Here is a 21,479-nt window from a genome sequence, read left to right as displayed (position 1 = left end):
ACCTCATCTCTCAACTATGGTTTTGTTTTAACCTAGCCCCTTAACCAGATCTACTATCAAACCAGCGCGATCTGCCGATGCCAATGACCCCCCTCAACTGGCTGCAATGGTTTTCATTCACAGAAATCTTACTAATTTAAGTATGATTTTGAGTTTTTTTTTTTTGAAGAGGACTGGGCCGCTTTTGCTAATTATGGGCCAGAGACACGCGTGTTAGCAGTTTTGGGCTAGGTCCAGCCCATTAAACTTGAAACCGCATAATCACTTAATCAGTAGCAGAGCGGGTTTTCAAGGCCACCGCATTCTTCTTCAAAATCCCAGTCCGAACAAAAAACGCAGAGGAAACGCTTCATTGTATGATGGCTACCTTGCTGGAGAACGAAGAGGACTCCAGTGACAGCGATGAAGACGTTTTGGACGAGGACTTGGAAGCCCTAAGGCAAGCCTGTATCCTCACAGGCACTACTCCCGGCAATGTCCGTGACTTTCAAGGCAGTAAGAGCACGTCGCCGTCTACCTATGCCGCTGTAGAGGCCATTAAACCTATTGGAGGAGGTTCTTTGGTGGCTTCGGACTCTGACAGCGACGAAGATTTTCAACTGGTGCGCAATATACAGGATCGGTTCTCTTTAACGGCGGATTCGTGCGAACCGCTCTCCTTGAAGCCTTTATCTGCTATTCATCCCTTTCTGGATCGGGAGGAGTTGGAAGACGACGATTTTGAGACTCTACGAGCTGTTCAGAGGCGTTTTGAGGCCTACAATACCGGTAAGCTCTCTTGAAGTCTGTTCTTCTATTATTCTTTCCGGTTTTTTAACAAGCAGCTTCATGTAATCTCAATCTCAATTTTATCTTAGTAGTAATTTTGGTTTCTTGTTCACACTATTGAATTTTATGGCTAAACCATGTGCGGATTTCAGTAACGGCTTAAATTTATGTTTGAGAGTAGGAATGAATGTCAGTTGTTTCTTTCTCATTGTTAGTGGTTTCAAAGTTCTAGAAATTTTTCTCCTTTGCAGGGGAATTTTAATTGAGCCTGAAAGAGTCTCCTAACTATTATTTCTATGGTTTTCGGTGTCATTTTTGAGTCTCTGTGTTACATTCCAATCATGCCATTTACTTACTTGTAAAGTTTTCCAAATATATTAATGTAGGTTCGTTAGAGAACGGAAAAGAAGATTTTTTACAGAACCAGGAGCATATCAATGTATCAGGCAAAGCCTCCAAGAATGAAACTTTGAATTATTCCATTGTTAATGAAAGGCATGCTTGCGAAGAAAATAAAGATTTAGGGGAAGGTGGTGATGCCCCCCAATTATCTGGTGATTGCAAGGAGATACAGCTGTTTGATTCGAGGGACCAGCATCAATCAGATGCTTGTAAGTTTTCTATGTTGCCATTGAGAAATTCTAGCTTCCCAAAGTCTGCACAGGTGTTTATTGATGCCATTAAGAAGAACAGGTCATTCCAGAAGTTTGTGCGTGCTAAGATGACTCAGATTGAAGCAAGACTAGAGGAGAACAAAAAACTTAGGGAACGCATTAAAATCCTGAAAGACTTCCAAGCTGCTTGCAAAAAAGTAACAGGGCGAGCATTATCCCAGAGAAAGGATCCTCGTTTCCAACTGATTTCAGCACGAGATTCAAAGGTAATAACTGATAATATATAGTTTACATTTTCTTCATCATCTTAGTTATGAACACCGATTTTCATTTCTTAGGTGTAGCAGTTCTGAATTTTCTCATTATACACATACCTATGCAATTCATTAATTAAATTGAGTTTCTCAACCATTGTTTTCTGAGTCCGCCAAACAAATCATTGTACACAATTTGGGAAAGAAAAAGTAAATGGTTGATCGATGTAAAACATTTCAGTGCGGCGTGCGGAATTGAGGGTCAAGGTTATTGAAGGCCATGGAACTATGATGTTGTATTAGTTAATGGTAAGCTGGTTTAGACTTGTCTTATGCTTCAGTTGTTTTGTTGGTACATTTCCTCTGTCTGCAGTTGCAAGAGGGGGGATACCTGCATTAGCCAGAAACTATCTCCATATTCTCCCGCTGAGGGGTTTCTTTCTGCTTGCCTTTCAAAAGCCTGTCCTCCTATTTCTTTTATATGAGCTTCTTCATTTCCCAGCCTGCCTGCGTTGTTCCTCTCTCTTCATTCCTCAGGCTCTCCTCTTCTTTTCTAAAGGGAAATTTGGTGACTGACCAAGTGTCCCAACACATTTTAAATTAAAATATTTATTGCTGAAAGGTCAATGAGTAATAATTTTGAGCATTAAAAAGAAAAGGGCGCATAGTAGGAAAAAAAAGCTTTCAGCGTGAAGTTAGCTTTCCTTATATATATACATAAATGTGTTTGTTTGTGTGCAGAATAAAAATATATATTGGAGAGAGTAATATTTCAGACTTTCAGTGGATTTGTCTTTAGCGAGGACATATTTTATTGCTGCAGGTTAATGCTAAAAAGGCCTCTGCTACTCACTTTGGCCCAGTGGAGAATTATCATGTTGCTAACTACAGAGTCGCATTGACGAACTTTCCAATTGTATTACACCGAAATAAATGGACAGAGGCAGAGAAAGAGAATCTTGTGAAGGGGATAAGACAACAGTTTCAGAAATTGGTGCTTCAAATTTCAGAAGATTTATTCAGGTATGCTTTTACAGTTTTACATGTCATTGGGGATTATCTGTTTGAATTCATGCTGAAGAACAGTGATGCTACTGCAACAATATTACCAGGCAGTAACCCTTGTTTTCTCTTTTCCTGTTTAAGTATTAAATAAAAAAGGTACAAGAAAGAATGAAGGCATAATCATCTATGGAGTAGTATACACGAAGATGGCAGACAAGAAGTGTGGACGTTGATGCTTGGAAAAGTACTTGCCTTCACTGGCAGCTTTAGGAGTTTTATTGAGGGGCGTCAAACTTATGTATATTAGGCTAGATGAATATAGTAGGGGATATTTACACATGGAGTGCTTCCGCTTTCCTTTGTTTGTTCCCCTTCTATCTTAAAAGTCGATGTAACTGAAATAGATGGGTGTGTCTTACCCCAATTAAAAGTTTTGCATCTTTATTTCTGAGCTGGTAAGTTTTTAAAATCTCAAGGCTGAATGCACTGGAATTTTTCAGGAATTTTTAATGTATGGAATTAATTCTAGAGTTAATTCTCCTGATTATGGAGACTGCTTTATTTTAGTCTGTTTGTTTTAATGATTTTTAAGCACTCATTTATTGATGGACTTGTTGTCTACAGTGGTTCAGAGGGAACTTCTGGAAATGCAAGTAGTTTCGATGACATACTTGCATCTGTTAGAGATTTCGAAATTACACCGGAACAAATTAGGGAATTTCTTCCCAAAGTTAACTGGGATGAGTTGGCTTCCTTGTACGTCATGGGTCGTTCTGGTGCTGAATGTGAAGCAAGGTAAATACTTACAGCAGCCTTCCATTTCCTTCAACTTTTATGTGCTTTCTTGTAGATGTAGGTTGTTTTAATAGTGCCATTCACTTTCCCACCAAACTTTAAATTAATGAATCCTTATAAATTTATCAAAATTAGATATGTCGGAGAAGCTAAATACTCAATAACAAAGCTACTGGGTGGCGACATTATGATTGACTCTGGTGTGCTGTCCTCCCCTGTTTTATTTGAGTAGTGCTGTGGATCCAGTTAGTGAATGGAAAATGCTAGCTCCACTTGTATTGTTGGCATCTGTAGGTTCTTCAAGCATGCTTTCTAATTGAAATTTGCCTTCCCTATCTGGCCAGTCTGTCAAACGGTTGAATGGTTCACCTTTCAAACCAGTGACTGGGTTATGTATCTTACGTTCCACTTATTAGCACTTTGTTGGACTTTTGGGTTCATTCATATTGTTTCTTGCCTTCAGGATGCGGTACTCTGCTCATGTTTTTATGTTTATTCTTTTGACAAAGCATGTCCCTTTCAGTATAGAAGCTTTACAGATCCTTATAACTGCTGCTACAAACACTTTTCATTGTGAAAATTTGAATCAAAGTGCAAGGTTAACTTCTTTTTCGAGTGATAGCAATGAATGGAATGTGCTTTCTACAAAATTGGAAACAGTTGTTTTGAATTGTATGTGATGGTATTATCACAGATCTTCTGAACAAAAATTACCATGCTAACATGAACCTTATCGTTGTGTATATTTGTTAATCCATGTAGATGGTTGAACTTTGAAGATCCCTTAATCAATCGCGAAAAATGGACCCCCAAAGAGGATAAGCTTCTTCTGTATATTGTCCAAGAGAAGGGGATCACAAACTGGTTTGATATTGCAGTATCACTGGGGACAAACAGGACCCCATACCAGTGCTTGGCCCGCTTCCAAAGAAGTTTAAATGCTTGCATATTGAAGAAGGAGTGGACCAAGGAAGAGGATGCTCAACTTCGAACTGCCGTAGAAGCTTTTGGTGAGAGTAATTGGCAGTCCCTAGCTTCTACTTTAGAAGGTCGCACTGGTCCTCAATGCTCCAATAGGTCAGTAGTTATCTCAAAGGTTATCTGGATCATTTTCAATCTTTGTGTTTTCCAAGTATAGTTGACTACAAAATATATCACATCTTTCTTTCATATTTTTCTTCGTTCTTTTTTTCATTAGAGAAGGAGGCTATTGAGGATGAATTCCTCATTGTTTCATTCATTTTAGTTTTGACCTTATTGGTAATACATTTTTTGTTGGTAAGTGGAAATGAGTGGGTTACTACTAAGTTATTTTGCTGGAGAAAAATTCTACCTGGCAAGAAACTTGCAATACGTACTATCTTTTAATGTTCATCTTTCAAACTAGTGTTTTGTAATTAGTTATTTTCCATTTAGCTTTTCTCCTATTAAGTTGGTTTTTTTAAAGGTATCATGAACATTATGAGCTCTTGTTGTCCTTGCCTGATCATATGTATGGTTACATGATTTAGAATGCGTTAGGCAGAATAGAGAGCCAGATGGACTAGAACCTTTTCTTGACCTTTGTTTAAACTATAAGTCCTTGACTGTCGTTGATGGCTGTTGTCATAAATCAAAGCTGTGATTAATATGCATGCTGTTGGCTATACCTCTTTGGTGCCTTAATAAAATTTTCCATTCAAAAAAAAAACATGAATTTCATATGAAGGTGAAGGTGTGATCAAATATTTAACCCTAAACTCTAAAGCTAAGCTTGGGGAAATATTTTTCTTTTGGAACCCTCCCATCCCTCACCTACCCAACCACTTGCAAACCCTTCTCACCAGCCTAGCCTAAGTGCCCTCCAACTCCTGTATTCTATTGTGACTGCATTATAGTTGTTTCAATAGACGACTGCATTTAATTATTTGGTTAATGATTCATATTGGCAAGGAATATTGTTGTATGCAGATGGAAAAAGTCCCTTCACCCTGGCAGACAAAAGGTGGGGAGGTGGGCGCTGGATGAAGACAAGCGCTTGACGGTTGCTGCAATGATTTTTGGACAAAAAAATTGGAACAAAATTGCTAAGTTTGTGTCCGGTCGGACTCAAGTGCAATGTAGAGAAAGGTAAATAGAAATGTAGAATGATCTTATTTTTCATTACGATGCTGGTAGGTGACAGCTATTTAACTGCATTTTCTTTTGGCAGATGGGTGAATTCTTTGGACCCTTCTGTAAATCGCAGTAAATGGACTGAAGAAGAGGATTCCAAGTTGAAAGCAGCGGCCGCAGAAAATGGATATTGCTGGTCTAAGGTTGCTTCATGTTTACCTTCACGGACCGATAACCAGTGTTGGAGGTATGAAGTTTTGGAATTTAAGAGATCATATACATCTCTAATTACATCAACTTTTATAGTCACTTTTGTTGTTTATTCATTGTTTTTTTTTAGACTTTTATGCTAATGCAATTTTATTTCTAGATGAAGTGTCAGTTCAAACTACATCAATTTTATTCCAGAGAGTGTATACAGTCTCAAACTATATCAATTTTGTTCTTTGTTTATTCTTCCATGACCAGGAGATGGAAGGTGTTAGTTCCAGATGAATTTATTCGGCTCCAACAAGCAAGAAGGATACAAAAAGCTGCTCTTATTGGCAACTTTGTGGATCGGGAGTCAGAGCGTCCTGCACTTGGTCCTAATGATTTTATTCCCTTGTCGATGATTTGTGCAGTTCCTGAATCTGAGAATGTGAATCAGCCAAGGCAATGTAAAAGGAAATTAAGGTATTCTTTTCTGCCTTATTAATTTAAACGTTGTGTTGCAAAGAGAGATATTGTGTGATACCCACTTTCCCCTGACATCACATGGCCAGATTCTTTCATGTAGGGTTTGTCAATATTGCTGTAAATCTTTGTCAATATTGCTGTAAATCTTGCTGTCCCCCTTCCTTGTTCGAGTTCCTTCCATTCCATCTCATATTGTTTCATAATACAAGCCTAATATTGTGACTAACAGCCGTATTATTATGACTAACAGCTATATCTGACTAACAACTGTATCTTCTATGACTAACAGCAGCTATATCTGACTAACTAACAGCTATACAGCTATATCTGACTAACAGCTGTATCTTCTATGACTAACAGCAGCTATATCTGACTAACTAACAGCTATACAGCTATAACAGCAGCTATATCTGACTAACTAACAGCTATATCTTCTATGATACTATCATCCCCCCTCAAATTGATGCTGGGCGATCAAGAAGCAGCAATTTGCCAACCAAAAACTGATGACGTTGCCTTGTCATAGCCTTGGTAAACACATCAGCAATCTGGAGGTTGGTGGAAACATGCGGAAGAGAAATCACACGAGTATCCACAGCGTCTCGGATATAGTGACAATCCACCTCGATGTGCTTAGTACGCTCATGATATACTGGATTAGTAGCAATTTGAATAGCACTGGTGTTGTCAGCATGGAGAGGAGTGGGATCAGATTGAGGAAAGCCAAGTTCAGCGAGTAGCCCACGAAGCCAAACAACCTCTGAACACGCTGCAGACATAGCACGATACTCTGATTCAGTCGAAGATTTGGAAACACGATCTTGCTTCTTACTTTTCCAAGATATTAGGGACTTTCCAAGAAACATACACCAACCCGTAACAGAACGACGAGTATTAGGACATCCTGCCCAATCAGCATCACTAAAGGCATCAAGATGAATAGGAGTATCAACAGGAAAAAACAAACCACGACTCAAAGAACCTTGCAGGTATCGAATGATACGACGAACTGCTGCCAAATGTAGATGTCGTGGAGACTGCATAAATTGGCTAACTTGCTGAACAGCAAAAGAGATATCAGGTCGTGTAATAGTCAAATAATTCAAGCAAGATTTATTTGCAGCTGTAACACTGCACTTTCCGCATATCTCTATTTTTGCCTTTCTCTTGAGTCGCATAAGCAACCGTAACAGCATTAGTACCCAACCTCCCCTGCTCAAGAGTGGCTTGTGTGAGAAGACGTTGCTCTTCACGAAGTAATTCTCCAAAGCAAACATCTAAGGATGGAGGTGGGTCACGATTCATCAAATTGGAGCGAATGGCCTCATATTCGGATCGCAACTTCATTAGAAATTGAGCTCTCTTACTTTGCTCATGAACTTTTTGAACATCAGAGAGAGATGCAGTGGGTACTGTAGCATAAACAATGTCAGTAAACTCTGTCCACAAATTCTGGAAACCAGAGAAGAAATCTTGAATGGAGAGATTGCCATGAGAGTAACAAGCAATCTCATACTCCAATTGAAAACGTCTAGCTGAATTGTCCTGATGATATTCCAAGAAGCCAACTTTGTAGGATCTGTAGGGGCTGGATCACTTCCATCTATTAGACCCCATAAGTCCTTCCCTGTGACAAATAATTGAAACTGAAATTCCCAGGAGGAATAGTTCTTACCAGTGAATCGAATATTGAACGAATCATTGTTGCTTGTAGACATGATGAAACAATGATTTGACAACACAAGAATAACGCAAGCTTGGAATTATGCCAGCACCCAGAAAACCAGAAAACCAAAGAACCAAGAGCCAAGAGTACCAAGAAAACAAATCACAGCAGATCTGAAAATCAAAGAGCTGTTGAACAGAAAGATAAGGATCGTTCCAACAGCAAGCCTAGACAAGCCAAAATCCAAGAGACCTAGATATCAAGGGCTAAACACAAGAAAAGACCAAGAAAACCAAAGAATCAGAGAGCAAAGTAGTTCAGAAACCTTGCTCCGATACCATGTCAATATTGCTGTAAATCTTTGTCAATATTGCTGTAAATCTTGCTGTCCCCCTTCCTTGTTCGAGTTCCTTCCATTCCATCTCATATTGTTTCATAATACAAGCCTAATATTGTGACTAACAGCCGTATTATTATGACTAACAGCTATATCTGACTAACAGCTGTATCTTCTATGACTAACAGCAGCTATATCTGACTAACTAACAGCTATACAGTTATATCTGACTAACAGCTGTATCTTCTATGACTAACAGCAGCTATATCTGACTAACTAACAGCTATACAGCTATAACAGCAGCTATATCTGACTAACTAACAGCTATATCTTCTATGATACTATCAGGGTTTAGGGTCTAAGGCTCACCCACTTTTGATTCTGCAGTATTTTTCTCATTTACAGTCCAGATTCTTTCATTTCCATGTTAAGATTATTTCATTTCCCCTGATGTCACACGGCCAGATTCGTTCATGTAGGGTTTAGGGTCTAAGGCTCACCCACTTGATTCTGCAGTATTTTTCTCATTAATTGTCCAGATTCTTTCATTTCCATGTTAAGATTATTTCGTTTGCTAGTATGTCCCCCCCCCCCCTCAAAAAAAAGCCTGATTCTCTCTCCATGACTATGAGGAGCCAAACAGTGTACTTTAATTCCTGCTTCAAAAATAGATGATATAAAGTTGAGCAGGGTCAACTAACCCCCCTCAAGCTTTTCTTTTACTCTTGTAGTTGTGATATCTTTTAGTTTTAATCCCTCTAAAATTATCTTTTTGACCCCCTAATTTTGTTCGACACTCGTTCTTTTAATCTTTGAAGCTTAACCATGTCTTTTGCCCCCCACAAACATGTCCCAGCATGGAACACAAGTTAAAACCAATGTCTTTGCATTCCTGTCCCAGGTGATGTGAGGGGAAGCTTAGTTACTAACATTTCCCTGTCATGTGATTGTCCAAATGGATCAATTGCTTTCCTGCCTAATGCATGATGTATGTAAGGTTTAAAAGCCATAGTTGGAGATGATATTTACTTGATTACTAGAGTAGAGTCATCTTATAACAATATCACCTTTATATACAGTTACAATTAAGATGTTGGAAATTTTATCAAGTCATTTTTCAATGCAGTTAATTATCATTTTATTTTTGTGCTTTATATGTAGATATGTACATGTATATTTCTTTATTGCATTACAGGCATGACTAGACAGAATCTACCATTATTTTTTTTTAATTTTATTTAACACAGTAACCTATAAATTTGGGCATTACATATTGTACTATGTCTCTATCCTCATGGTCTATTTTTGATCGAGTGCAGCAGTGTTTCAAAGAAAATTACATCCAAGAGGCTTAGAAAAGAAGCTCAAATTTGTTCTGAAGAAGTCCCAGGGACCATCAATGACAATGAAGTTGAGATCTTTGATGGGCATGATGCCACTCCAAATAAAAAGATGACAAACTGTAATTCCCAACTAATGACTGGTGGATGTGAAGTAGTTGATAGTGTTGAGAAGAAAAGGTTTCTCAAATGTCAGTCTGAAAGTAGTAGATCTTTGGAACCAGATGGAGAGAGAACAAGCCTCCTCGTATTTCCCTCTGAAAGTTTGGAATCAGGGACAACTGATGGTGGTATTATCAGGACCTGTGATGGGAGGAATGCTACTTCAAATAAGAAAATGGTATCCCGCAAACAGCATGCTAGAAAAAGATTGCATGTTAAATCAGGTCAAGAACAATGTGGTATGGGGTCTTTTGGAATGTCCTTATTATCCGGAACTATTGATGGTACAGAACTAATAAATGATCCTTCAGTTCATCAGGATTCAACATCATTGATGGTGACGAGTGGTGAAGAGCCTGGCATTCTTCATGTGGACAATGCTTCTGGGGAGAAGACTCCTAAACTGCGAACAAGAAGGAAAGCATGTATAAGTTCGGATGAACGTTGCAATGGATTAGCGAAGCCCCTTCAAAGTATGGAATTGAGAAATACGGGTTGCAAGGGAGGTTGGAACCTGGTTTTCGATACAATCACTTCGAGTAAGGGAGATGGTTTTCTGAAGCAGTTCCGCAAAAGGAAAAGAAGACCTGAATTAGCCAAGGAATGCCAGGAAATTCAGATTGTTCATGGTCGGCGAGATGGCCCCAAAATTTCAAAATATAGAGCCGAAACTTCTTCAAAGCAACTTTTACAAACACCAGATGATGATGACATTAAAATTTCTGCTCTTCTCAATAATAAATTGAAGAACAGAAAGTCTCAAGTTGCGAGAAGTGCTTGTCAGTCTTGCTCCCCAACCATGGAATCGTGCGAGAAGCTCGATGGACTAGATGCAGTTGATTGCAGGGCCATTGACCCTTGTCAACCTGTGAGCACTGATCAATCTTGTGACTGTGAGACCGATGACATTACTCTTGCTTGCTTTTTGCGTAATAGTCATAAGAAAAATGATATGGATAAGATCATTGCCCCCCTTGAACATGGCAACACTGGGCAGGAAGGCAATCATGCTGCTGATGTTGATACTCTTGCTTGCTTCCTGCGGAGTACATCAAAGAAACGGCGCCTTAAGAAAAAGAAGTTGGAGCTGCCTGCGGATTAGGTAGAACAATCAAGTTGTCAAGCTAAGACTTCTTGAAATGGTAGTATCGGAGACTTTGTCTTGTAGCAGCATAAAACCAAGTGTATCCGTGGTAAAAGGCAACCCAAAAAAAGTTGATTTTGTAGGGAATCAAACTGTTCCTGAAGATCTGTGGAAGAGGTGGTCTACGCTAATTTCAAGCAGTGTTTTATGCTTGTGAAGAGCTCGGATATGACTGTGCTCTGGTATTTGAGAGGCTTGTCTATGCGTGAACATCATAATGTGTAGTACAGAGAATTATGCGGAGTTATGGTGTCGGAGTTCTCGTTGCTTGATGCCCATTTTTTGCACGAGTATATAGTATATGCTCATTGAGTAACTAGGAGTTTTGTAGCAGTTTAGTTACTTGGGATACTTTAACGCAGGCTGGTGTACGCATTATCTTATTCATGAGTCTTACCCTCAGTGCGATATTTGTGACGAGTTCTCTTCTTCAGTATACGGCATTGCCAAAAATTATCTCTCAGCGTCGTGGTATTACCATTATTAACAACATTAATTTGTCGAAGAAAATGGATTCGGAAGACTTTGCAACACTAATTGGTGTCTTCTAAAATATTTATTTTTTGGGATTTTGAGTTGCTCAAATGAAGCTACGTAGTTCTGTGTGACTGTGCCTGTTCTCTTTTGCCAATTAAGTTTATTTGATTTCAGAGGGAAAGGACATGTAAGGGATAAACCCCGAATTATTATACTCTCTAAATCCTCACCGTGTGCCCCAATTGTGCACACCCATTCCCTCTGGTGTAAATTTTGTTTACATCGAGCAACTCAACACCAGCGCACATTCTGTTGAACCAAGCAAATCAACAGCAGCCTCCCATATTTCAGTAACGTTTGGACCATAACATTCCACCCTAAACCAGCGAAAGACATTACTTTCTTTCCACTCTTGTACGCTCTTGGCAACAATGACTAACGAGCTTCTCAACATCAAAAGCCGCTGGAAAGTTATAGGTTTATTACCATCCATCTGTTCTAGATCAATTTCTCTCAGCAAAATCGATCATAAAGCTCACAAACTAGGTGATTCGGAAACATCATTTGACGTAGCATTTAAAATTAACTGTAGCCAAAACGAATCAAAGGGGCGCCTGAGAGCCTGAGCCGTTGAAGAACAACTAAAAACAAGCTAGCATTAATCAAACACAGTATAGTTCCAACCAAAGATCTTATTTAACGGAGGAAATACACAAAGATCCATATTACCACAACACAACACCATACTCTTCAGTCTTCATTCAACAACGCAAGCGAGAGATGCCTCAACTAAGACATTATATTCCATTGGCATTTGACATGGAACAGGACATAGACCGTGTAATGACTGGACTCAACAAATGATATTACTATCAATGTAGTAACACATAAAATTCATAACAGGAAAACGAAAAAGAAAAATTATCCAATAGCATTTTCAAATCAAAACACCTAAATAACATATCCAAACAAGATAGCACTGGCCTCAAAGCCATCTAAATATCCAACTTAATTGGAATTCAAAGCTCCAACATTCAAAATCAAATACGTTTCCAAACTACCACGAAATAAAGCAACTGTTCTTGTAAAAACAAAAAGAACCGGATTTTGGTAACTCCTCAATATTTATTTCTAGTAGCGGCCAACACCCCAAACCCTGACTACACCATCAGTATAACCACTAAACAATGTACTTCCATCTGCACTCCAGCTCAAGCTTGTGCAGTATATTACCTGCAAAACCCCAGTGCAAAAATTAAGATGACAACAAGAAACGTATCATAGGTCAATTTTCCGAGAAACTAAGCATTAATGACAAGATAAACATTACCATCATCATCAAGAAACATAACCAAGTTATAATTTGTAACATACTATAGCTAGTACAATGAAAACATGTTATAGAGCAACAGTTGTCAGCTTTTTCATCTATTCATCAATAAACACAAATTCCCATCATGAAAATTCATCACAAGCAAATCAATCACATTTTGTTTCCAGGAACCACCTCTCCCTCAAAGAGGAATAACAAAACCTGACAAATATGATAATTTGATAGTGAACATCATGTAAGCAAGAGGTGCAGTTTCATACTCAATGCAAACATTAGATATGCTTGTTTATGCCTGTTAGAGAATATGCTTGCTTAAATACATGAAAAATAATCAAATATTTGGGATTGCATATCCATTCACTGGTCCCAAAACAACAAGCAGCTACATTAAATCATCTAGCATGATAAAACGACTTGGAGACCAAAGTACATCAGTGAAATCCCCCAACAACATATTTTACTTGCACACGATACGTTCACTAAAAGGCCTCCTAACAGGGCCATACGATATACTAATTCCGAACAGTTGCATTACAAATAAATAAAATTACAATTTTGAGTATAATTACCCATGAATATTCACAACATATAAACACAGAATTGCTCTGCTGAATAACTACTGTAAGAATTTACATCTCGTGAGAACAACACAACCAAAATATAAAGATTCACATAACCAGCTGATAAAGCAAACTCCTGAAAAATACAACACGTTGGGAAAGTAATGAAGAAATGAAAAATACCTTCTTGTTGGAGGTAGCGGTGTTATCTTCAGATTTCTCTGCTTCCGTCTTGAGATCGACCTTTAAGTCCTCAACAATACTCTTGCTCTCCAGATCCCAGATCTTGATGCTCTGCTCAGTTGCAGCACAGAGCCAGTACCTGTTGGGGCTGAAGCAGAGAGCGTTGATCACTGCACCGGCATCAAGTGAGTACAGCTTTTTACCTTCCGCCAAATCCCACAGAAGAATAGTCATATCTTTTCCTCCACTAGCGCAGAGAGATCCATCAGGGGACACGGCAACAGTGTTCACGTACCCAGAGTGACCACTCAAGGTGTTCCTGAGCTTGCAATTGCTGAGGTTCCAGACCTTCACGGTCCGGTCCCACGAGGCCGATACAATAGTAGGCTGGAGGTTACTAGGGCTGAACCTCACACAGCTGACCCACTCAGAGTGAGCATCTCCGTCCTGAATGGTGTACTTGCACTCACCAAGTGTGTTCCATAGCTTGATAGTTTTGTCCCTGGATGCCGAAACGATCTGACGGTTATCGATCGAGAAAGCAACGGACAGGACATCTTTGGTGTGGCCAACGAATCGACGGGCGGAGGTTCCAGCAGCAAGGTCCCAGAGGCGGAGCTCGCCGTCCCAGGAACCGGACAGCGCGAATTGGCCGTCGGACGATAAAACAACATCCTGAACGAAGTGTGAGTGCCCTGTGAGGCGACGTTTGGGAACACCATAGGTCTTCTCTTCCTTGGTGAGGTTCCATAGAATGATGGACTTGTCACGGGAGGCGGTGACAATCATATCAGAGTTGTCAATAGGAGTGGCAATCGCCGTCACCATGTCGGTGTGGGCACGCATGGTGCCGCGGAGATAGAGAGCCTCTTGCAGTGACATGGCGGAAGAGCAGAGAAGTACTCTAAGGAGAAAAGGAGGCTAGGGTTTTGTGTGACCGGCAGATTAGAGAGCACAACGAAAGTGAAGAGAGATTTATATATACAACACAGATAGCTGTTCGCTAGGGTTTTTCTTGGTTGTGGACTGGACTCTTATGACTATTGAAAGCTCACAAGATGGGCCTTTGGGCTCAGATCTTGGGGCCTTAAAACAGGTCCATTAACTTTCTGAGCATCCCCGTTATTTGATTGGAATCAGGAGTTCAGTTAGGGCCTCAACATAAGCCCAACATGGAGCCCCATTAAAGCCCCTTAAATTTCATGAAGTGGCTTCACGTTCGTTGAACGGAGAAAACTCGCACTGGGAGAGACAGACCTCTGCTGCTTGCAGCACTTACAACAATGGCGACAGGCAACAATGGAGACATTCTAATGCTAGAGGCTGCATGGGATTCTTCTAGGCCATGGTCGAGCTCCACCATTGCCGAAGTCATCGATGCGTTGCCGTACATCGACGACGACTATGGGAACCCATCCGTTAAGGCCGAGGTCGACCGTTTGGTTGGGGAGGAGATGCGCAGGAGCTCCAAGAAGCCCGCAGACTTCCTTAGGGACCTGCCTCCCCTCCCCAAGTTGAACTTCGAGGTACGTGTTATTTTGGGATTGTGACTTCTAGGGTTGTTTCTTTAGGGAGCTTCTATTCAGTTGCTATGATTTTGTTTATCCAAGTTTGGCGTTTGTTTTAGAGTTAAAACTTGAAAGTTTTCCAGGGTTTTCAGTGGTGTCTGGATCCTTGAAAATCTTTGGGAGAGCTAAATGTTGATTTTTTTTTTGTTATTTTCACATTTGTGTCTTTTTTTGTGCATTCTTAGATACTGTCTTGCTTTCATCACTGAAAAAATGAAGGGTATAACTTGATTTTATTTTGTTTACGTGCAATTCCTATCAGCTTGTTTGGCTTCCGAGTAAGCTATGCTAGAGATAGTAGAATTTAGTCGTGGGTTGAGCTAAATCTGTAGTCTTTTGTGATTTGTATGTAGTTGGTTACTGAGATAAGGTAGGTGAAGGACATGGACAAATTGGGTTTTTTGCCTGTATGTAAGCCCTTTGCATTAATTGGAAATTTGGATTTACCTGTGCTTAGTTTTGATTCCGAAATAACTATGAATCTTTTGTTTCTTGGGTTCAAGAAAAAGAAAGATCAATGCTTTGAGTCATTACCTCGCGGTAAGATTGGTGTGTTTTGTACTTTTGTTAATCGATGTGAAGGATTGATCTTTAATTCTTTATTACATCCTTGATGCGAAATGTAGCAGCTTATAGTTTCTAGAAATTTTCATGCTAAGTTTGTCTCACAGAGTGGCAGAGTTTTTAAGCTGGCAAAACAGGATGTGCTTGTTAGGCTAAGTTACATGGAGATGTTCTAACTGGACCACATATAGTAGATGATGCAAGTTACAATATAATTGTTTGCATCTACTATCTATGCCTTTTTCGAAGACTAAACAGTGCAATGTCGTTTCATATAATACCCATGATATTATAAAATCTCGATGTTGAAACCCTTGTGTTTCTCCTCTGTCATTCTTTTCTATAGGAACGGGCATGTTCGTAGACCATCGATATGATGCTTTATTGGCTCTTAGTCATGTAAGCAAATGTTGCTTTTAGAACATGTTATCCTGTATCTGATTGTTGAAATTTGTATATCAGGATCACCCGATGCTTGCTAGAGAGTATGACCGAGTAAGAGCTGGGAGGCCTCCAGTTATTATTGATAACTCACAAGCTAAACCAGAAATTCCACCAGGGAATAAAATGAATGACGAAAGTGCATGGAAGCAAGCACTTCAGAAAGCTCAATACTTGTCACAGCATCAAATGATCAGGTGAATATATCTGTACCACGGTTATCGGCTCCCTTTGTGACCTTTCTTTGGTGGGGAAGGGGCCTCTATGAGATCGTTGCTGGTACAAATTGCAGTGCCATGTGTTCTAGTAGTTGCTTAGGGAGAAAATATATTAAGGGTAAAAAAACTTGCTGACATAAGCTGTTTGTCCAACACCCTTTGATGACTCTTGATAGTTTGCAATGGCTTTTGATTTGTGTTTCCTATCTATAGTTGATGAACAAGGCTTATCTTGTTGTAAACTGTTCTTTATAATGTAGCTGGATACAATGAAGAATTGTGCCCTTTTTCAGGGTGGAAAACCTGGAGCTAATGTCAAAATGTGGCCCTGAAGTGTGGATACAGCACAATAAACGATTGGAAGCATTCTTATCCAGGTCTGATAATAGATTTCCATTGGAAGTGTCATTTCCATTTTTCTGTTCCTATTGGGTGTGACATCAATTCTTTTTTTATGTGTCACATTTGATGCAGTATGTAATTGTTCCATCACTATTTAATGCCTTCATACTCATGAATATCTCATATTAGCTTGAAACTTTGGCACAAATTATTGGTCATGGAGTGCACTGAGGACATCCCTTAAGAGCGGGGGATTTCGTGACATTTTTATTGGACATCCCCTAAGAGTGCACTTGTTATATTCTGCATAGCATCAAATAAGTTCTTTTTTGCTATACAAGATGTTCTAGTCCCTTGATCACCATGCATTGGTGACAGCTGACAAATAGAGATTTCAAAGTAGAAATCAGTTAATGTCATGTCAAGTGTTGAAAGTTTTAGTTTTTGTACACCAGTCCATTGACAGTATGGAAAATTTGAAATGTCAACAAAATTAATAATCATTATCATAATCATCATCATCTCGACTCATGGCCATAGTTTTGGCAAAATTTTATGCTAGCTGCTGACAAGATTAATTATTAATATATGAGCTAAATTGGTGTAGTACCTTGCGTTTGCTTTAAAATGCATGCTAATGTTATATTTGTTTCTGAGAATGCAGTGTTCTATGCCTACATAGGCAATGTTTAAGTTCTTTCTTTAAAACTGTTATGTACTTATGTGTGTGCTTTGGCTGCATCTCTTGAAAGTCATATTAGGTTTTCATTTAACATTTAACTCATTAGTTTACCCTTTGACGTTCTTTTTATTTTTCGTTTTTTCCAAAACTTTTCAGAATGCAAAAATTAGCTCAGGAGCAAAATGAGAAGATTGAAGCTGTCAACCGTGAAAGAAAATACCATCAGGTGGTTTAAAATTTCTGGACACAACTTGTCTTGTAATAAAATATTGTCGTTCATGTTGGTGAGGTAAATGTAGTGCCTTCTTTGAATAACCAGCAACAAACCGCGTATGAGCTCAACGCTTTGTCAGCACAATGGAAGGAGCTCTGTCTGAAAAATATTGATATCCAAGCGGGATGTACTGAACTTGAAAATCGTGTTGAGAAACTTAAGACAGAAGCTGCAGAGAGGTGATCCTTTTTTTTTTAAATCCAGTATATTATCTTACTAACATATGTTCTTTCTGTAAGCTTAATGAATTATATTTCACCTGTATAGAGGTTGGAACTTGGATTCTAATCTAGAGAATGGCACTCAATTACACGCATGACAATGAGGTATGTTCCTTTCAGTGCCGAGATATTTAGATTTCTTTTTTCTTTAAGTATTGATAAGGCTCCAAGGAGGCGCCCTAGAGGTTACAAGGAAGGAAGACAGATAGCCTGAAGATTGCTATTAGCACACCAAAGCTTTAACTAAAGTAGAAAATATTATAAGAACTAAAAAAGATTCGTTTTTGCCGAAGGTTTACCTTCTCCTTTCCTCCCATAAACACCAAAGTATGGCATAGGAGCCAGCTGTAGATTCTTATTCTATGGCTAGATTCAAATGGTTGTAGAATATAAGAAAACGAATTATGTAAATGCTATTGTCACAACAATGGAGTTATCATAAATGTCATTTTAAATAGGTTTCAGAAATCTTTTCCTTGAATTAAATTGTGGAGTTAGTGGCACTGGCCTTTTTTTCCTCATGCATCGATGCCCTGGACAGTGCATGAATTGCATCAATGCTGATTGTGAATTTTCAAGGGTGAAAGACTAATTATAATTGAACTTGAAATACTCTGGGAGGAAAGAATAGGTTAACTCAGTTTTAGGTAGCAGTTTTCTGCTTATGGGACATTCTGTTTGGCTTGTGATGTTTGCTCTCTATTTTCTTTTACTCAAAATAATATGTGAACTGAATTGGAACACAGTGAATGGCTTCTATGTTCGGCTTACGAAATGACTTCAACAAAATGTTCGCAGTTTTCATTTGATTTTGCTTGAAATGCTTCTGGAAATTATAGTGCTAACTAAGTGACATGATTATTGATTATCTTAAGATTCGGAAAAGTTGGAAGAGAGGCGATTAAAATACTTCTTATTTACTGCGAAATTTTGTTTAGGATGGAAGATGCATCAATACAGGCATTGTTGCATTTCTGATGAGGTCAACTATACTCTCTGTGACGAGGTTTTCCCATGTAATTGATTTGCACCTGTTGGTGTTTTTTACTCTTTATGTACTTCTAATGACTGCAAAATTCTAGCAGTGTACTATATTTTTGCCTCCTTTTCTTTTCTGTTTTCTTTCAACACTAAAGAGTTCACTCCCTTCAGGGCCGTGAACCCCTCCCGATCCAATGCCCTCCCATTTCACCTGAACCCATTTTCCAAGCAAAGTCTTGGTGATGACTGATCATGCCTGTGAAGCTGAGTTGCCTCGAAGGGCGAACACAAGAAACCAAACTAAGTGTTCCCAAACCCATTAGAGGGAAGGGTTGTCTCGCTATCAAGAAACCAATCAACGAATACAAAATGATGAAACATGGGAGAATAGGGCTGAAATTGCTACAAGGCACGGCCCGTTGGGGCTAATTTGGTGTTTGACCGGCCTGTTGAATTTTACAGCTGACTAAGAAGATCAACTGCCCGAAATTTTAATCGTCTGATTGATCAGCGGAGCATTTTCTCGAGACCAAGTGAGAAAAAAAAAAACTTACAAGGACGTCAGTGATAAAGTGAAAAATGGCTTTTATTGACCATCAACGGAATCTAATTATCATAAAATTAACGGAAAGTAGAAACTCTTCTTTTTGAGAAAAAAGAGAGAAAAAAACATAAATGCATGTATATGTATGTATATACACACATACATGTCGTAACAATCTATTACAACCGACGAACTTGACATAATCCAACAATACGTCAACCAACGTCCATCATGTGTATGCAGATCCAACGGAGATACCGAACCCAGTTGTCTGATCAAACAGTATTGAAATGACATCAATGTTTCTTCGAAAATGTTAAATGCCCCAAGTTATTTCAACCCAACAAATCCCAAGTTGATGTGGCGCTGAGGTGGAGGGTCCAATCATTGCACCAACATGGATTTACCTAGGTAAACGAGTCTACCTCAATTGTTTTTCCGCTTTTATCAAGTACGGCTCCCGCTTCTTCCCTTTTAGCAATGTTTTTGATTTTTATGCTTTCTCCAACACAGTTTCTCTCTCATACTCTGTAAGCTAGAGACATCTGGTCTCTTTCCATAGCTAAATGAGAAGACGCAGATATAGAACATGGTTTGCAGCTCGAGGGTCACAGTTGCAGAGTGGCTGGGTTTCATCGATGCGGTATGTGTTCAATGTTTATGGTCATTGCATTGGTTTCCATGGGTAGGATATGTTTTGCATTCGTGAGATTTTTGAGGTGCTTCACACGAAGCTAAACTTGTCCAATGACTTTTATTGATTGCATTGTTTCTTTGCCTAGGATTTTTGAGGGCATTCAACCATCTAAGCTTGGCTGGTGACTTTGATAGCATTGCATTTTTTATTGAGGTAGGTATGTTGATTGATATCACACACATTTGTTTTTCATGGTAAGGCTATGCTTTGGTGTGTGATTTCTCAACCAATTGGAGAATGTCTCCTTTTTTTGGTCCTTTGCATTGTTTATTTTTAAAGGTTATCCTTGCATTGTTTGGTTTTGGGAGTTTTGAGCTCCTACAGTGAGTTTTGAGATTGGCCACCAATTTTTAGTGCATTGCATTGTTTAATTAGGGAGGTTTGTTAACTGATTTGATACACATTTGTGCTTCACACCTTTTTTGGTCCATTGCATTCCTTCTTTAGTTCATTGTGCTGTTTTGTATGGGTATGCTATGCTTTGGTGTCTGATTCCATAACCAATTGTATGTTATTGCATTGCTTCTTTGGTTTATTACGTTGTTTGTCATGGATGCACTTTCTGGTTCATATTTGATATAAATCTCATTGTTTGTTTGACCAATTAATTGCAGGGGCAAGAAATTTGATTTGCTAAAGAAATGGAAACACATGATTGAACATGTTCATAAACGATGATATCTCTATTTCATATGAGAGTGTTCAAGGTGTGCAAGACTCAATTTTCTATGAATCTAAATTTCCGTTGATTGGGATGTTTTTTGTAGATGAAAATCAAATGTTTCAGTATTACAAGCGATATGGCCAATGACGGAGATTTCCTGTGAACAAAATGACTGTAAATAAAAACAAAGATAGGTTGGTGAAATATTTGACATTCAGCTGCAGTTTATTTATGTATTTTCTTGTTGAAAGATAAATTACATTGTTGTGACATAAACTATTTAGATACTGATTACGCTATGTGGTGTATTAAATTGTTGTCTAGTGAATGGTTTGTTGTATGATTGCACACTTATTTGAATTTCATGCATTGCATTGTTGACTAGTTAAGGGTTTAGGGTCTGCTTGCACACTGATTTGAGATTAGTTCCCATTGTTGATAAATTGCGTTGTTTCTTTCAGTAGGGATTTTTGAGGGACAAAGTTGTTACAGTTGAGTTTGTACAGTGTATTGGGCCATTGCATTGTTTTTCAAAGTTGGAAATTATGGCCTCAACCACAACCAGTTTTGCTATGCCTCCATTATGTGATGAGGTGATGGAACAGACAAAAAAAATTGTTTTTCCAAAAAACAAAGCAATGGACCAAAATAACAATTAATGGAGTCTTACCCCAACTGGGTAGCCAAATTGTCAAGCAAATAAACAAAGCAATTGAATAGATCATAAATGACCTGAGTTGGGTATGAGCCTTTCAGAGAACAATTTGATCCATTGCATTGCTTCATTGATTAGGAATTTTTGTGGAAAGTAACACCCAGATGTGAAGGAATAAGTTTGTGCATGGCATTGTTTACTAGTTAATGATTTAAGGT

At 38.8% G+C, this 21,479-nt stretch overlaps 3 protein-coding genes across 7 annotated transcripts; 2 read left to right on the top strand and 1 right to left on the bottom strand.

Moving 5' to 3' along the window:
- Positions 1-304: 304 nt before the first annotated feature.
- LOC120017044 (myb-like protein L) lies at positions 305-11,442 on the top strand. 3 transcript variants are annotated; one of them, XM_038870094.1, is made up of 9 exons: positions 305-768; positions 1,155-1,648; positions 2,460-2,659; positions 3,266-3,436; positions 4,199-4,513; positions 5,387-5,545; positions 5,628-5,777; positions 5,999-6,205; positions 9,534-11,442. In XM_038870094.1, the coding sequence occupies exons 1-9, from the start codon at positions 357-359 to the stop codon at positions 10,813-10,815; spliced, it is 3,390 nt and encodes a 1,129-aa protein (XP_038726022.1). In that variant the 5' UTR covers positions 305-356; the 3' UTR covers positions 10,816-11,442. The 3 variants fall into 3 exon arrangements, with proteins under 3 accessions (XP_038726022.1, XP_038726021.1, XP_038726023.1); XM_038870093.1 differs by having other exon boundaries at positions 9,531-11,442; XM_038870095.1 differs by lacking the exon at positions 305-768 and having other exon boundaries at positions 1,238-1,379; positions 1,462-1,648; positions 9,531-11,442.
- Positions 11,443-12,115: 673 nt separating this feature from the next.
- Positions 12,116-14,372, bottom strand: LOC120017073 (guanine nucleotide-binding protein subunit beta-like protein). Its single transcript, XM_038870134.1, has 2 exons — positions 13,411-14,372; positions 12,116-12,567 (listed from the first exon to the last, which is right to left on the bottom strand). Exons 1-2 carry the CDS (start codon positions 14,290-14,292, stop codon positions 12,466-12,468), a joined length of 984 nt encoding a protein of 327 aa, XP_038726062.1. The 5' UTR covers positions 14,293-14,372; the 3' UTR covers positions 12,116-12,465.
- Positions 14,373-14,623: 251 nt separating this feature from the next.
- LOC120016602 (pre-mRNA-splicing factor SPF27 homolog) lies at positions 14,624-18,825 on the top strand. Of its 3 annotated transcripts, XR_005472008.1 has the most exons (8): positions 14,624-14,936; positions 16,005-16,180; positions 16,495-16,578; positions 17,382-17,451; positions 17,545-17,678; positions 17,767-17,825; positions 18,467-18,565; positions 18,659-18,825. XR_005472008.1 is itself a non-coding variant. In XM_038869450.1 (7 exons), the coding sequence occupies exons 1-6, from the start codon at positions 14,694-14,696 to the stop codon at positions 17,816-17,818; spliced, it is 759 nt and encodes a 252-aa protein (XP_038725378.1). In that variant the 5' UTR covers positions 14,624-14,693; the 3' UTR covers positions 17,819-17,825; positions 18,213-18,443. The 3 variants fall into 3 exon arrangements, 2 of the variants coding, with proteins under 2 accessions (XP_038725378.1, XP_038725377.1); XM_038869450.1 differs by lacking the exons at positions 18,467-18,565; positions 18,659-18,825 and adding an exon at positions 18,213-18,443; XM_038869449.1 differs by lacking the exon at positions 18,467-18,565 and having other exon boundaries at positions 14,625-14,936.
- Positions 18,826-21,479: the final 2,654 nt, after the last annotated feature.

Source organism: Tripterygium wilfordii, chromosome 15, assembly GCF_013401445.1.
Source record: "Tripterygium wilfordii isolate XIE 37 chromosome 15, ASM1340144v1, whole genome shotgun sequence".
Classification (NCBI taxonomy): domain Eukaryota; kingdom Viridiplantae; phylum Streptophyta; class Magnoliopsida; order Celastrales; family Celastraceae; genus Tripterygium; species Tripterygium wilfordii.
Note: the sequence above shows the minus strand (reverse complement) of the source record. Positions and strands in the feature narration are given on the sequence as shown.

Bases quoted from the DNA above. Each gene is read 5' to 3' on its own strand.
- LOC120017044 (XM_038870093.1), top strand. From the start codon at position 357: ATGATGGCTACCTTGCTGGAGAACGAAGAGGACTCCAGTGACAGCGAT. The intron at 769-1,154 runs GTAAGCTCTCTT...ATATTAATGTAG, and splicing joins TTTTGAGGCCTACAATACCG to GTTCGTTAGAGAACGGAAAA. The intron at 2,660-3,265 runs GTATGCTTTTAC...TGTTGTCTACAG, and splicing joins ATTTCAGAAGATTTATTCAG to TGGTTCAGAGGGAACTTCTG.
- LOC120017073 (XM_038870134.1), bottom strand. From the start codon at position 14,292: ATGTCACTGCAAGAGGCTCTCTATCTCCGCGGCACCATGCGTGCCCAC. The intron at 12,568-13,410 runs GTATTTTTCATT...GGGGTTTTGCAG, and splicing joins CCGCTACCTCCAACAAGAAG to GTAATATACTGCACAAGCTT.
- LOC120016602 (XM_038869449.1), top strand. From the start codon at position 14,694: ATGGCGACAGGCAACAATGGAGACATTCTAATGCTAGAGGCTGCATGG. The intron at 14,937-16,004 runs GTACGTGTTATT...TTTGTATATCAG, and splicing joins TCCCCAAGTTGAACTTCGAG to GATCACCCGATGCTTGCTAG. The intron at 16,181-16,494 runs GTGAATATATCT...GCCCTTTTTCAG, and splicing joins TCACAGCATCAAATGATCAG to GGTGGAAAACCTGGAGCTAA.